General features: G+C 44.5%; 1 protein-coding gene across 1 annotated transcript in view; it reads right to left on the bottom strand.

The window, feature by feature from the left end:
* The window catches only part of A2ML1 (alpha-2-macroglobulin like 1), a 43,427-nt gene extending 34,375 nt beyond the window's left edge, over positions 1–9,052 (bottom strand). Inside the window, exons 1-5 of the mRNA XM_047065785.1 lie at positions 8,988–9,052; positions 8,293–8,476; positions 7,750–7,912; positions 7,105–7,157; positions 300–320 (exon numbers count right to left, since the gene is read on the bottom strand). Of these exons, the coding sequence (XP_046921741.1) occupies positions 300–320; positions 7,105–7,157; positions 7,750–7,912; positions 8,293–8,476; positions 8,988–9,052 (486 nt within the window). The remainder of the gene's footprint in view (positions 1–299; positions 321–7,104; positions 7,158–7,749; positions 7,913–8,292; positions 8,477–8,987) is intronic.
* Between the last annotated feature and the right edge of the window lie 3,186 nt (positions 9,053–12,238).

Below are 12,238 nucleotides of genomic sequence, written 5' to 3'. Positions count from 1 at the left end.
AGTACAGAACTGAGCCCGGTGGAACTCGCACGGAGCAGAGAAGTCACGGGAATCAGAGTGGGAAGGCCGGTGGCCGCAGGGCAGTGTGTCCTTAACTACAGAGGTTCAGGCCTGAGAGGGTGGGAGAGCACAGGCCAGAGAGCAGGCATGGCTTGCGGGGAATTGTGGGTGCTGGGCCGCGGACTCCATCTTGGGCACTGGGCCAACATCTCAGAGTGGTTTCTGGCCTCGGGGTTGAGCACCGAAATCATCTCCCCTTTTCCACAGCTGACAGAAAAGGAAAGGAAACGTCTACCTACCTGCAGTTCCACCATGGAGTACTGAAAAGGAAAACCAGACAACGTGGGTTAAAGCAGGATACGCAATAAGGATGGGCCGAAAGCAAAAGGTTCACGAGGGGGCGCCTGGGTGTCTCAGTCAGTTAAGTGCAGACTCTGGCTCAGGTCATAATCTCATGGTTCAAGAGTTCGAGCCCCGCGTCAGGCTCTGTGCTGACAGCTGGGAGCCTGGAGCCTGCTTCAGATTCTGTGTCTCCCTCTCTCTCTCTGCCCCTCCCCTGCCCATGCTCTGTCTCTCTCTGTTTCTCAAAAATAAATAAACATTGAAAAAAAATTTTTTTTAATGCTTTGCTAAAAAAAATGTTTAATGTTGGGGCGCCTGGGTGGCTCAGTCGGTTGAGCGTCGGACTTCAGCTCAGGTCATGATCTCGCTCTTTGTGAGTTCGAGCCTCACGTCAGGCTCCGCCGTGCTGACAGCTCAGAGCCTGGAGCCTGCTTCCGATTCTGTGTCTCGCTCTGTCTCTGCCCCTCCCCTGCTCATGCTCTGTCTCAAAAATAAATAAACCATTAAAAAAAATTTTTTTAATGGTTTATTTTTGAGAGAGAGAGAGAGAGAAAGAGAATGAGAAAGACAGCATGAACAGGGGAGGGGCAGAGAGAAAGGAAGGCAGAGGATCTGAAGCAGGCTCCATGCTGACAGCAGAGAGCCTGATGTGGGGCTCAAACCCAGGAACCGCAAGATCATGACCTGAAGTCAGCCACTTAACCAATTGACTCACCCAGGTACCGCTAAAAAATACTTTGTTTAAAAGAGTTCCATCAAAGGACCATGTATAGTTTCTTCAAGAAAATGGACACTAAAACCACTAAGTTCATGGTGAACGGGTTATTGGGCTAAGTGTCAAAGTGTCACCAAAATTACTTGCTAATTAAAAAAAAAAAAAAAAGACAGGGGTGCCTGGCTGGCTCGGTCAGTATAGCATGTGACTCTTGACCTTGAGGTCATGAATTCAAGCCACAGGTTGGGCATGGAGCTCACATTTAAATAAATAAATAAATAAATAAATAAATAAATAAATAAAATTTTAAAAATTTTAAACAGAAGACATACGTTTACCTGGAGAAATTAGGCTATCACCACCTTAAATAAGTAATCAAACTCATCATCACTAATAACGGGACAATCTGACATTAGGTATCTTCTGAAGAGATACATTGGGTGTTCACAGCATTTCCTGATAAATATTTTAGCCAAAAAGTTTCAGTTTAAATCTAATGAAGACCTCAGAACTACCTCCAGAACATAGGGGAGCAAGTTAGACTACAAAGAAAGACATAATCAGACGAATGAAGAATGTCGGATATTTTGGAGCACGTGGGCGGCTCAGTCAGGTGAGGGTCTGACCCTTGGTTTCGGCTCAGGTCATGATCTCACGGTTGGTGGGGATCAGAGTCCTGTGTTGGGCATGGAGACTGCTTGGGATTCTCTTTCTCCCCCTCTCTCTGCCCCTCTCATTGTCTCTCACAATAAATAAATAAACAGTTTTTTTAAAAAAAGAACGTTGAGGGGCGCCTGGGTGGCTCAGTCGGTTAAGCGTCCGACTTCGGCTCGGGTCATGATCTCGCGGTCCGTGAGTTCGAGCCCCGCGTTGGGCTCTGTGCTGACAGCTCAGAGCCTGGAGCCTGTTTCAGATTCTGTGCCTCCCTCTTTCTCTGACCCTCCCCTGTTCATGCTCTCTCTCTCTGTCTCAAAAATAAATAAACGTTAAAAAAATTTTTTTTTAATAAAAAATAAAGAAAGAACGCTGAATATTCTATAAGACAACTAGGCTTCCTCAAAAGTCAATGTCATTTTCTGGAATGGGGACATTCTACAAGTCATTTAGCCTGATCATGTCTCTCGCTCTCTCTCCTAAAAAATATATAAGGCGACAATGAAAAAATAAGATTATTTTAAATTATGAAAGATTTGAAAGATATAACAATCAAATGTAATGCATGAATTTAATCAGATCCTAGTTTGAAAAAAAAAAAATCAGCCATTTGAAAAAAAACCTAACTTAAGACAGGTGTTACATGATAGTAAATGATTCTTATTAATTTCCTTAGGTTTAATAATGAGATCATGATTATTTAAGATGTACTTTTTCTTTTTTTTTAAGATTAAAAAAATTTTTTTATGGTTTATTTAGTTATTTTGAGAGAGAGTGTGTGTGCGCACACGCACACACAGGGGAAAGGGGCAGCGAGAGAGGGAGAGAGAGAATCCCAAGCACACTCTGCCTTGTCAGTGCAGGGCTGGACATGGGGCTCGATCTCACCAACCGTGAGATCATGACCCGATCCAAAATCAAGAGTCGGACGCTTAAGCAGTCGAGCCACACAGGCACCCCTAACGATTTCAAGCAATCTGTACACTCATCATGGGGCTCAAACTCACATCCCCGAGATCAAGAGTCGCATGACCTACAGACTGAGCCAGCCAGGTGCCCCTGAGATATGCTTTTTAAGAGACACATGCAGGGGCGCCTGCGTGGCTCATTCGGTTGAGCATCCGGCTCATGATTTCCACCAGGTCGTGATCACAGGATCCTAGGGTCAAGCCCAGAGTCGGGCTCCGTGCTGAGCGTGGAGCCTGCCTGGGATTCTCTCTCTCTCTCTCTCTCTCTCTCTCTCTGCACCTCCCCTGCTCATGTGCTCATACATTTCTCAAAATCAATAAATGCGAAATACATACATACATACATACATGAACGTTAATGCAATTAAAACTCTGATTAAAGACTGCACACCTATTAAGTTCAGGGCATTCCAAGTAGTATTACATACACTTAAAAACTAAATGGGATTGAAAGCTGGAATTTAGATGTGCGGTCTCAGAGAGGGTTCAAGGTCTGCATCTCACTCGGAAGGAAACGGAAATGAAGTCAAGGTGGTGTTTGCCTTTGATTCTTGGGCCAAGCACCACGTCATGTCAAGGCAGCTGTCAGCCTGAATATCAAGGATCATGGCAGTTCTTCAGAAAAACCAAAGAAATGAGAGGTAAGGATTAGAGGGACAGAAAAATTTCCCCCTTCTAGTTTCTTTGGCTAGTCTAGTAATCCAAAGACAGATTAGCAGGAGAAAAACATTTGATTACTGGCATTTGGGAGCCCCACAAAGACAATGAGACCCCAAGGCAGTCAGGCGATTGAGGCTTGTGTACCATCCTGAGCTACGGAATGGCAAAGGTGCCTGGGGTTTCAAAGGGACACCAGGCAAGTCACAGGGAGAGCAGAAGAACAAATGGTTGGTAATCAAATCTTTGCCTTACCATGTAGATAAATATTTTTTTTTTTGAGAGAGAGAGAACACGCGTGAGACAGCACAGGAGCAGGGGGAGAGGGGCAGAAGGAGACAGAGAGAGAATCTTAAGCAGTCTCCAGGCTCAATATGGAGCCCGACTTGAGGCTCGATTCCATGACCCTGGGATCATGACCTGTACCGGAATCAAGAGTCGAGACGCTCAACCGACTGAGCCACCGAGGTGCCCCCAGATAAATCCTTTAGATAAAAAAAGTTATATCTGGTAACTGGGCCAGGCCTCCTATTTCAGTTCTCTAAGTCAGTTAAGAGAGAGGTAAAAAAAAAAATGTTTCCTGAGTATGCTGGCTCTTGATTACCCGCAGTTCAAAACAATCCACATGCCACAGTGGCCCATTTTGAGGTGGCACATTCCACTCCCCCTCGGGGTCAAAGGAGAGGCTCAAGACTTTCACAAACCAGAGAATAAGGAGACAAAAATGAGATTACTATGGATGGCTAAAAATTAGAGAAAAAGAACACTTCTCAGATAACAAAGTACTTTCCTTACACGGAGAGTCAAGAGGTGGGAAGAGCACCAATTATTTAGAAGCAGGCTCTGGAAAACAACAAGTGTTCAAGTAAGAAGACAGCGTTTCCACCTGGAAGTAGGCTGAGGTTTCTGGATAAATGGGTGTTGCCACCAAAGTAGATAGGCTCGGTTAATCTCAAGTATACTTCAGTCACTTAACTTCACAATTTTTGTCCCTCAGTTTCTTAGTAAAATTCCTTTAGTTGATTTCAGTGTTTCAAACAGGAGTTTCAAATTTGGAACTTGGAGTAGGGGGCTGGCTAAAGAAATGGTGTAGGGGAGAAGGGGTAATTTTAAGATAGAAAGAGAGGGGCGCCTGGGTGGCGCAGTCGGTTAAGCGTCCGACTTCAGCCAGGTCACGATCTCGCGCTCCGTGAGTTCGAGCCCCGCGTCAGGCTCTGGGCTGATGGCTCAGAGCCTGGAGCCTGCTTCCGATCCTGTGTCTCCCTCTCTCTCTGCCCCTCCCCCGTTCATGTTCTGTCTCTCTCTGTCCCAAAAATAAATAAACGTTGAAAAAAAAAATTAAAAAAAAAAAAAAAGATAGAAAGAGAGAATAACTATGGAAATCAGAACAACTCTCAGTAATGGGGTCTAATTTGAGCAGAGGAGAGATAATAGAAGAAGGGTAGTTAATGGGACCCTTAACCTTCAGGCACCTTCAGGGGCCAGTGGAGTCTAAAATAATACTTGGCTGTGGTCACATTTTCCCCTAGCCTTTCCTCTCCGTTCTGGAATTAACAGTCTGTTAAGAAATAACTAGTCAATATTAAACCCGATTGATACAGAAAGGATACAGGTGATAGGAAGGAGAAGCTAAAAAGAATTCCAAATTGGGAAAGAAAGTAATGACAGAGGAAGCTACTCATCAAGAAGCTCATAGCTTCTACAACCCAGCAATTGCACTACTAGGGATTTATCCAAGGGATACAGGGGTGCTGTTTCAAAGGGGTACATGCACCCCCATGTTTATAGCAGCACTATCAACAATAGCCAAAGTCTGGAAAGAGCCCAAATGTCCATGGATGGATGAATGGATAAAGAAGATGTGATAAATATATACAATGGAGTATTACTCAGCCATCAAAAAGAATGAAATCTTGCCATTTGCAACTACGTGGACGGAACTGGAGGGCATTATGCTAAGGGAAATTAGAGAAAGACAAATATCATATGGCTTCACTCATATGAGAACTTTAAGATACAAAACAGATGAACACAAGGGAAGGGAAACAAAAATCATAAAAACAGGGAGGGGGACAAAACAGAAGAGACTCTTGAATATGGAGGACAAACAGAGGGTTACTGGAGGGGTTGTGGGTGGGGGGATGGTCTCAATGGGTAAAGGGCATTAAGGAATCTACTCCTGAAATCATTGTTGCACTATATGCTAACTAACTTGGATATAAGTGAAAAACAATTTTTTTAATTAAAAATTAAAAAATAAAAAAATTGAAAACAGCCTAAAAATGAAATGCACGGAGAGGAAAGAAACTCTGAGAAGGGGAGATGGAAATAACAATAATGCTGCCCTATGATTATCTTTAAAAGCTTCATGACACATCATGTATCATGGGCTGTGAACGAAGGGCAAAGAAGGCAGCAGAAATGTCTGAGAGGTGAGGTAAGTGTTTCAGAAATATAAAAATGACACAAGCCCTAAATTGAGATCAAACCTATCAAAAGGCTTATGATTCCAGGGACTGAGTTGTTTAAGGAACCTTTAAGTAATTGCCAAGTGTTACCACATTTTTTTTACCTTAGGCATGTAATGTAGCCTTAGGAGAATTGCCTACTTTATAAATCACCTTGCCTTGTAGTAAAAAAAAAAAAAAAAAAAAAAAAAAAAAGATGGTGGGATTGGATATTCTTATTTCTAATTTTTGTTAGGAATACTCCTAAATTATTTCTTTTTTTTTTTTCCAGTGTTTATTTGACAGAGACAGAGAGAGACCCAGCGCAAGTGGGGGAGAGGCAGAGAGAGAGAAAGACACAGAATCTGAAGAGGCTCCAGGCTCTGAGCTGTCAGCACAGAGCCCGATGTAGGGTTCATACCCACAAACCATGAGATCACTACCTGAGCCTCAGTCGGATGCTCAACCGCCTGAGCCACTCAGGCGTCCCCTCCTGAATTATTTCTAATTTTTGAACTGCAAAGTCATGTGGTATCACTCCTGGAGAGAAAATCTTGAAGTTTTCAAAAACTCTTCTATGTTATTTATTTATTTGTTTGTTTGTTTGTTTATATTTGAGAGAGGAAGAGAGAGTGTGCATGCGCACACGCGAACAAGGGTGGGGGGGGAGGGCGGGCAGAAAGAGACAAAGAGAGAGAATCCCAAGCAGTCTCCACCATCAGCACGGAGCCTGATGTGAGGCTCGATCCCACAACCCTGGAATCATGACCTGAGCCGAAATCGAGTCAGACGCTCAACCTACCGAGCCACCCAGCACCCCTGTAGAAACTCTTAAAACGACAGTGGAGGGGCTCCTGGGGGGGCTCAGTCAATTGAACATCCATCACTTGATTTGGGCTCAGGTCATGAGCCTGAGATTCTTGGAAGTCTCTCCCTCTCTCTCTCTCTCTCTCCCCCTCCCACCCCGCCGCTCTCCCCCACGGGCACTCGCATGCTCTCTCTCTCTCAAAAATTTTTAAAAAATAAAAAATAAAATAACATGGAAAACATTTAAAACGGGCAGTGGATACAAGCACGTCTCAGGAATATTAACCTAACTGATGTTCGCAGCTATCAGCTTAAGAACTGGCACCTCTAGCTGTTTTTAAGCTGCTGGGGACTGGCAGGCTTTCGACCTGTGCCCTGAGGCTAGCACAAGCATTCTGCTCCTCAGAGGACTTCACCTCATCACGCTCTTAGGAAGAACCTCTTCTCCTTCTCCCTGCTCTATCTCAGTCTGCCCTACCCCTCTCCCCTTCCCTCTTCCCAACTGAATTCTCACCTTGTCATTCACAGGAAGAAAGCTGCTGTTCAGGGTGACGATGCGGAAATGCACTAGAATAGAATAGGCATCATTGGCAAAGGGATTTCCCCCTCTCCAGTCCTTCTTCCACTCTTTCCACTCCCCGCTGCCTCCCCCCTCCCCACTTCTGAGTCAGCAAAACCTGGTCAGGGTTTACTTTTAAAAAACCAACAAACAAACAAACACAACAAACAACCTAAACTGACAGACAGATAAAAGCCCCTGACTTGGAAACAACATAATGGAATGCCCTTCTAGGGAAGAAGGCACAAAGTACAAATATCAGGAGCTTAAGCCAAATGCTTTTGATGCTTTCTTATTCATAGACAAGCAGCTCGCCATAAGACACAGCAGCCCAGCTACACTGATCAAACGCCATTCCCGGAAAATGTATACTTTTGTTTCAGACACACACACACACACACACACACACACATGCAACTCCACCCACTTTTCTCTGCTTCCGTAACACAGCAGGCATTCCACACTTGTCACGCTTCATCCCTCCAGAACTTTCTCCCTCCTGCCCCATAGGCCTACCCCCAAACCACAAAGCCCCTCTTTCTGGAATATGCGCGGTGGTTTCCCCAGTCTTTTGTCGAATCCCCTATGTATGCCTCTTACCTTTGTGCCCCGGGTTGTAGATGGGCTTGTCAGTTTGTATAAAGATGCCGTTCTCCTGCCTCTGAATCAGAACCTTTTTCTTCTCCACAAAATTGATGTTATTTCCAGTTCCCGACACCCAGATTGTAGCCACTTCTTCTGTGCCACCAGCAGGAGGTGGTACCTGGACAAGAGAAGGGGGCTCTGGAGGAGCAGGATGTTGGGGAATGAATCAACTGGTCTCAACCCCAGAGTGGGAGGGTGGAAGGAAAGAGCTGAGTTAGATGCGGGTAGCAAAGTTAGGGCCGTAAGACACCTTGCCAGGAAAAAGAAGGGAAATGATATTCAGAGGTTGAGGTCAAAAACTAAAGGAAGAAATCCAAGGTCAAGGAAATGGTGAATGAGTTATGGCCAGGAGTTGCGTTTACGTTTAGGGGAGATAAGTTTAAAGACCGTGGCAAAAGTAAGGCAACAGAAATCGTACTTACAATCAGATTGTGCCAAGTGTCTCCAAAGAAGGATAAGAAAGGAAGGGAGCAGATTCAGGGTCGAATCTGTGCTTACCAGAAAGGAGGTGCAATGGAAGTGTCTCTTCTTCAACCCAGAGGTTTCTAGCAACTTCTGGGTCTTGTCTTTGGTCTCCAGAGTAATAGTGAATTTTACATCATGGTTCCCAGGGCTCAGATCCAGACAAACTTTCTGGGTAGAGGGGAAGTTAAGCTGGGCTGGTAAGGTCACCAGGTAGTTTCTATTAAGGAAATATAAGGGTTTCAGGGCAGTAATGATATATTCAGTCAGTGAAAAATTAAGCTCTCTCCTAAGAACTCAGCATATAGCAGTGAATTAAGCAGACTGAGCCCTTGCCTTTAGGAATCTTATTTTCTATAATGGAGAAACAGATGAGTAACAAATAACTCAGTGCATAGCCTTAAACCTCCCACAATCACTAGGAGACCATCACTGAGAACCTATGCCTAGGGTACCAAGAAGGAAATTAATTCTATTACAGAGAACAGGGTATTAGGACTCTATTGTATTTTAACATTATCTTTTTTTTTTTTTAACATTATCTTTCCTAAGGCTCCCTTTTGATGCCTCAGCCTTTCTCTCTGGGTAAAGGAGAAATGAAACCAAAGAAGGAACGGATGAGAAGCAAATTAAAATAAGTCAAAGGTTATCTCTTCTCCCGCATATTAACATTTGAGAAAAATAGACAAAGAAGCCACCTGCCTACATCACCTCTGACACCAAGCACTTACGGGAGAGATTTTTCTGCAATGGCTGGAGACAGGGCCAATATTCCTAGAAGGAGTTGAGCCCACATCTTTGCGGGTGAGACAGACTCCTCAAGAGCAGGAACCAGAAATCTGGGTCCCCGCTATAGCATATATATTAACCCCACAGGGTGTGGAGTTTTTATTAATGCTCCAGCCAATAACCTACTGGAGCCCCAGGCTAAGGTGGTAACCCAGGGTAGGACTTCTGCCACTTCCTCAAGTTTATTTCTCCCTGAAATATTCATACTGGCTCAGCCAGTTCGTAATACCTGTTCTGGGGGAAAACCCAGGGCTGAGTATTCACAGTGGTAATGCTCTTGGAACAAATTTTGGACTCCTCCCTTTTTTTCTGGTGTCATTCCAAATTTCCATCCATGTTTGATCTTTGCTCTCTTTTTATGATCCTATTAAGATATTATTTGGGAACACAGGTATGGGTGTTCTATACACAGGTATAGAAAAGCAGTCTATCTACTTGGGAATTTAAAAAAATAATAATACTCAGTGTTCCCGTGACTGTAAGGAAATAGGGACATATACACTCCTTACAAAAGTATAAATGGACAACCTTTCTGAAGGCAATTTCACACACATCAAAAGCCTTTCAGATCTGCGTGTTCTATGACTCAGCAATTCCTACTTTGGAAATGTTTCTTAATGCGGAAAAAAAGCATGCATGTATGCAAAAGATGTAGTTACTAAGTTGCTTCACAGTGTTCTTTATAATGGCAAGACTTTAAAAAAAAATTTTTAAGTGTATTTATTTTGAAAGAGAGAGCGCAAGTAGAGGAGGGACAGAGAGAGAGAGAGAGAGAGAGAGAAAATCCCAAGCAGACTCCGCACCACCAGTGCCGAGCCCAATGTGGGGCTTGAACTCACAGACTGCAAGATTATGACCTGAGCGGAAGTCAAATGCTTAACCTACTGAGCCACCCGGCCACCCCTAAAATGGCAAGACTTGAATGCCGCCTACAGCATAAATCAGTAGGGATACTTTCTGGAGCACTGAACAACCCAAACCAAACCAACTTAAACAAAAAAGGATTTTTGGTAACTGGGGTGGATCACACACAGAGAACTGAAGGAACCAGAGAAACTGAACATGTTATGGCCCGAAGTCAGAGAACTGATGCTGCCAGGACTCGCTTCTCCCAATCTTTCAGTCCCGCCACACACAGGATTTCCTTCAAGCAGTGGAGAAGAGGGAGCTGTGAATCCTTCCAGCTCTATGATCCCAATTTTTTCATCTATGTTAGGGAAATTTCTGAAGAAGGATTTTGTTCCTCCTTCTCTCACATGCTCACCTCTGAATCAATCATTGTAGCCAGAATACTACGAGGGGGAGGACCTGGGTCCTTCTTACCACCCAAAGGCCAGCAGGATGAAGCAACCCCAAAGAGACATGTGGCATTGACCAAAGGAAGTTCTCTTCCACCGCTATGTCGGGGTAAAAATGCTGGGAAAATCAAATGTTAGGTCTATTACAGTGTCCAATCATTTTAATTTGGTTGAAAAAATTGCCATATTAATATAAAACAACAATAAACAGCCGCTAAAAATAATCTTCTCATGGGGCACCTGGGCGGTTCAGTCGATTAAGTGTCCGACTCTTGGTTTTGTCTCCGGTCGTGATCTCGCGGTTTCGTGGGTTCCAATCCCGCGCTGGGCTCTGTGCTGACAGCATGGAGCCTGCTTGGGATCCTCTCTCTCTCTCCCTCTCTCTGCCCTTCCCCCACCCGCACTCTCTCTGTTTCTCTCAAAATAAATACATAAACTTTAAAAAAATAACAATATTTTCATGACAAGGGGAACTGTTTGCAATACTAGTTGAACGGCAGGGAGGGAAGGGGGAATATGGTACAAAACAACATGTAGGAAGTGTCATTTCCATTTAGGATGTAAAAAAAAAAAAACCTGAAAAGAGCATTTTTCCCTACCTGATAGTGAGAAAAAGCCAGATGAAGTCCAAAATGCCAACCTTTCTTGAACCAAAAAGTTGAACCCTAAGAGCCAAGCCAAGGTTGCTGGTCAACTAAGTAGCCTGAAATCCCAGCAGGCACAGCTCCTCCGGAGAGGAGACTGAGTGTTGAATGGTCTCATCTATGCCAGAACATGGGAGGTGTTTGGGCCCTCACACAAGCCAGTACGAACGCAGCTAAAATTTCAATGATTTACTAAAGGTCTAACGTGGACTGGAGTAACTACAAGGACGCTCTGTGTGCCACAAGGGGGGCTTATATTCACTTACAGGTCTGTGACCTTTACCAAGTGCTCACAAGAAAGACTGGATACAGAATAAGACTGAAAAGAGCTTCCCTTAGTAGTGTAGACAGAGAGAACAGTATTATCTATTCCATAGGAAAAGCCCCAGCTGCCCAGAGTCCTTTTAGAAAAGCTTAAACCTCTGGGTAGAAGCAGTAAATACCGTTGCCCCTTCTGGTGCACAGGTAAATACCCGTAGTTGTCAGGGGATGGATAGAGAAGAAGAAGAAGAAGAAGAAGAAGGAGAAGGAGAAGGAGAAGGAGAAGGAGAAGGAGGAGAAGGAGAAGGAGAAGGAGGAGAAGGAGGAGGAGGAGGAGGAGGAGGAGGAGGAGGAGAGGGAGAAGGAGAAGGAGAAGGAGAAGGAGAAGGAGAAGGAGAAGGAGAAGAAGAAGAAACCTACCCCAGAGGGAGGGAAAAGAAACAGACCTCAGCCCAGAAGTCTATACCAATGCTCTCAGAAGTTTCCTAAGACTGAAAGAACAGCAGGAAAATCTTTTCCACACAAGACCTGCCACAGATACAAAGGAGAGTTTGGTTGGGAGTAGAGGCAGGAATCCTAAGAAAATCTCACCCTCCAGGGCCCAGGCATATCAACTACCTATCAACAGAGCCACTGAACCCTGTCACCAGCACTCGAAGCAAAAACATAATGAGTAGAAGCAGTCCACCACCGGCAGGGGGGCAAAAATATGGAGAGAGACCAGCTCTGTGGCACCTATAATGTGTATGGGGAAGGCAGAGAGGAGAAAGTGGAGAATAAACACCGAGGTCTCCAGCATTCCAGACCCGACCCTAAGCATCAGGCATCCTAAGAGGAGTCCAAAGCCTATGACGCACTGAAAATAACCTTGGCAAGAGCAAACCCTAAATCCACCCCATCTTTTAACTAGCATGACTTCATCCGCCGTGATAAACTGCCCGAGAAGAGATGTGTCCCTTTCTAGGGTCATGATCTCAAGGTCTGTGAGTT

Source organism: Lynx rufus, unplaced genomic scaffold, assembly GCF_022079265.1.
Source record: "Lynx rufus isolate CCGP_SWC_20201006 ecotype Redwood Valley unplaced genomic scaffold, mLynRuf1.p SCAF_7, whole genome shotgun sequence".
NCBI lineage: Eukaryota > Metazoa > Chordata > Mammalia > Carnivora > Felidae > Lynx > Lynx rufus.
Note: the sequence above shows the minus strand (reverse complement) of the source record. Positions and strands in the feature narration are given on the sequence as shown.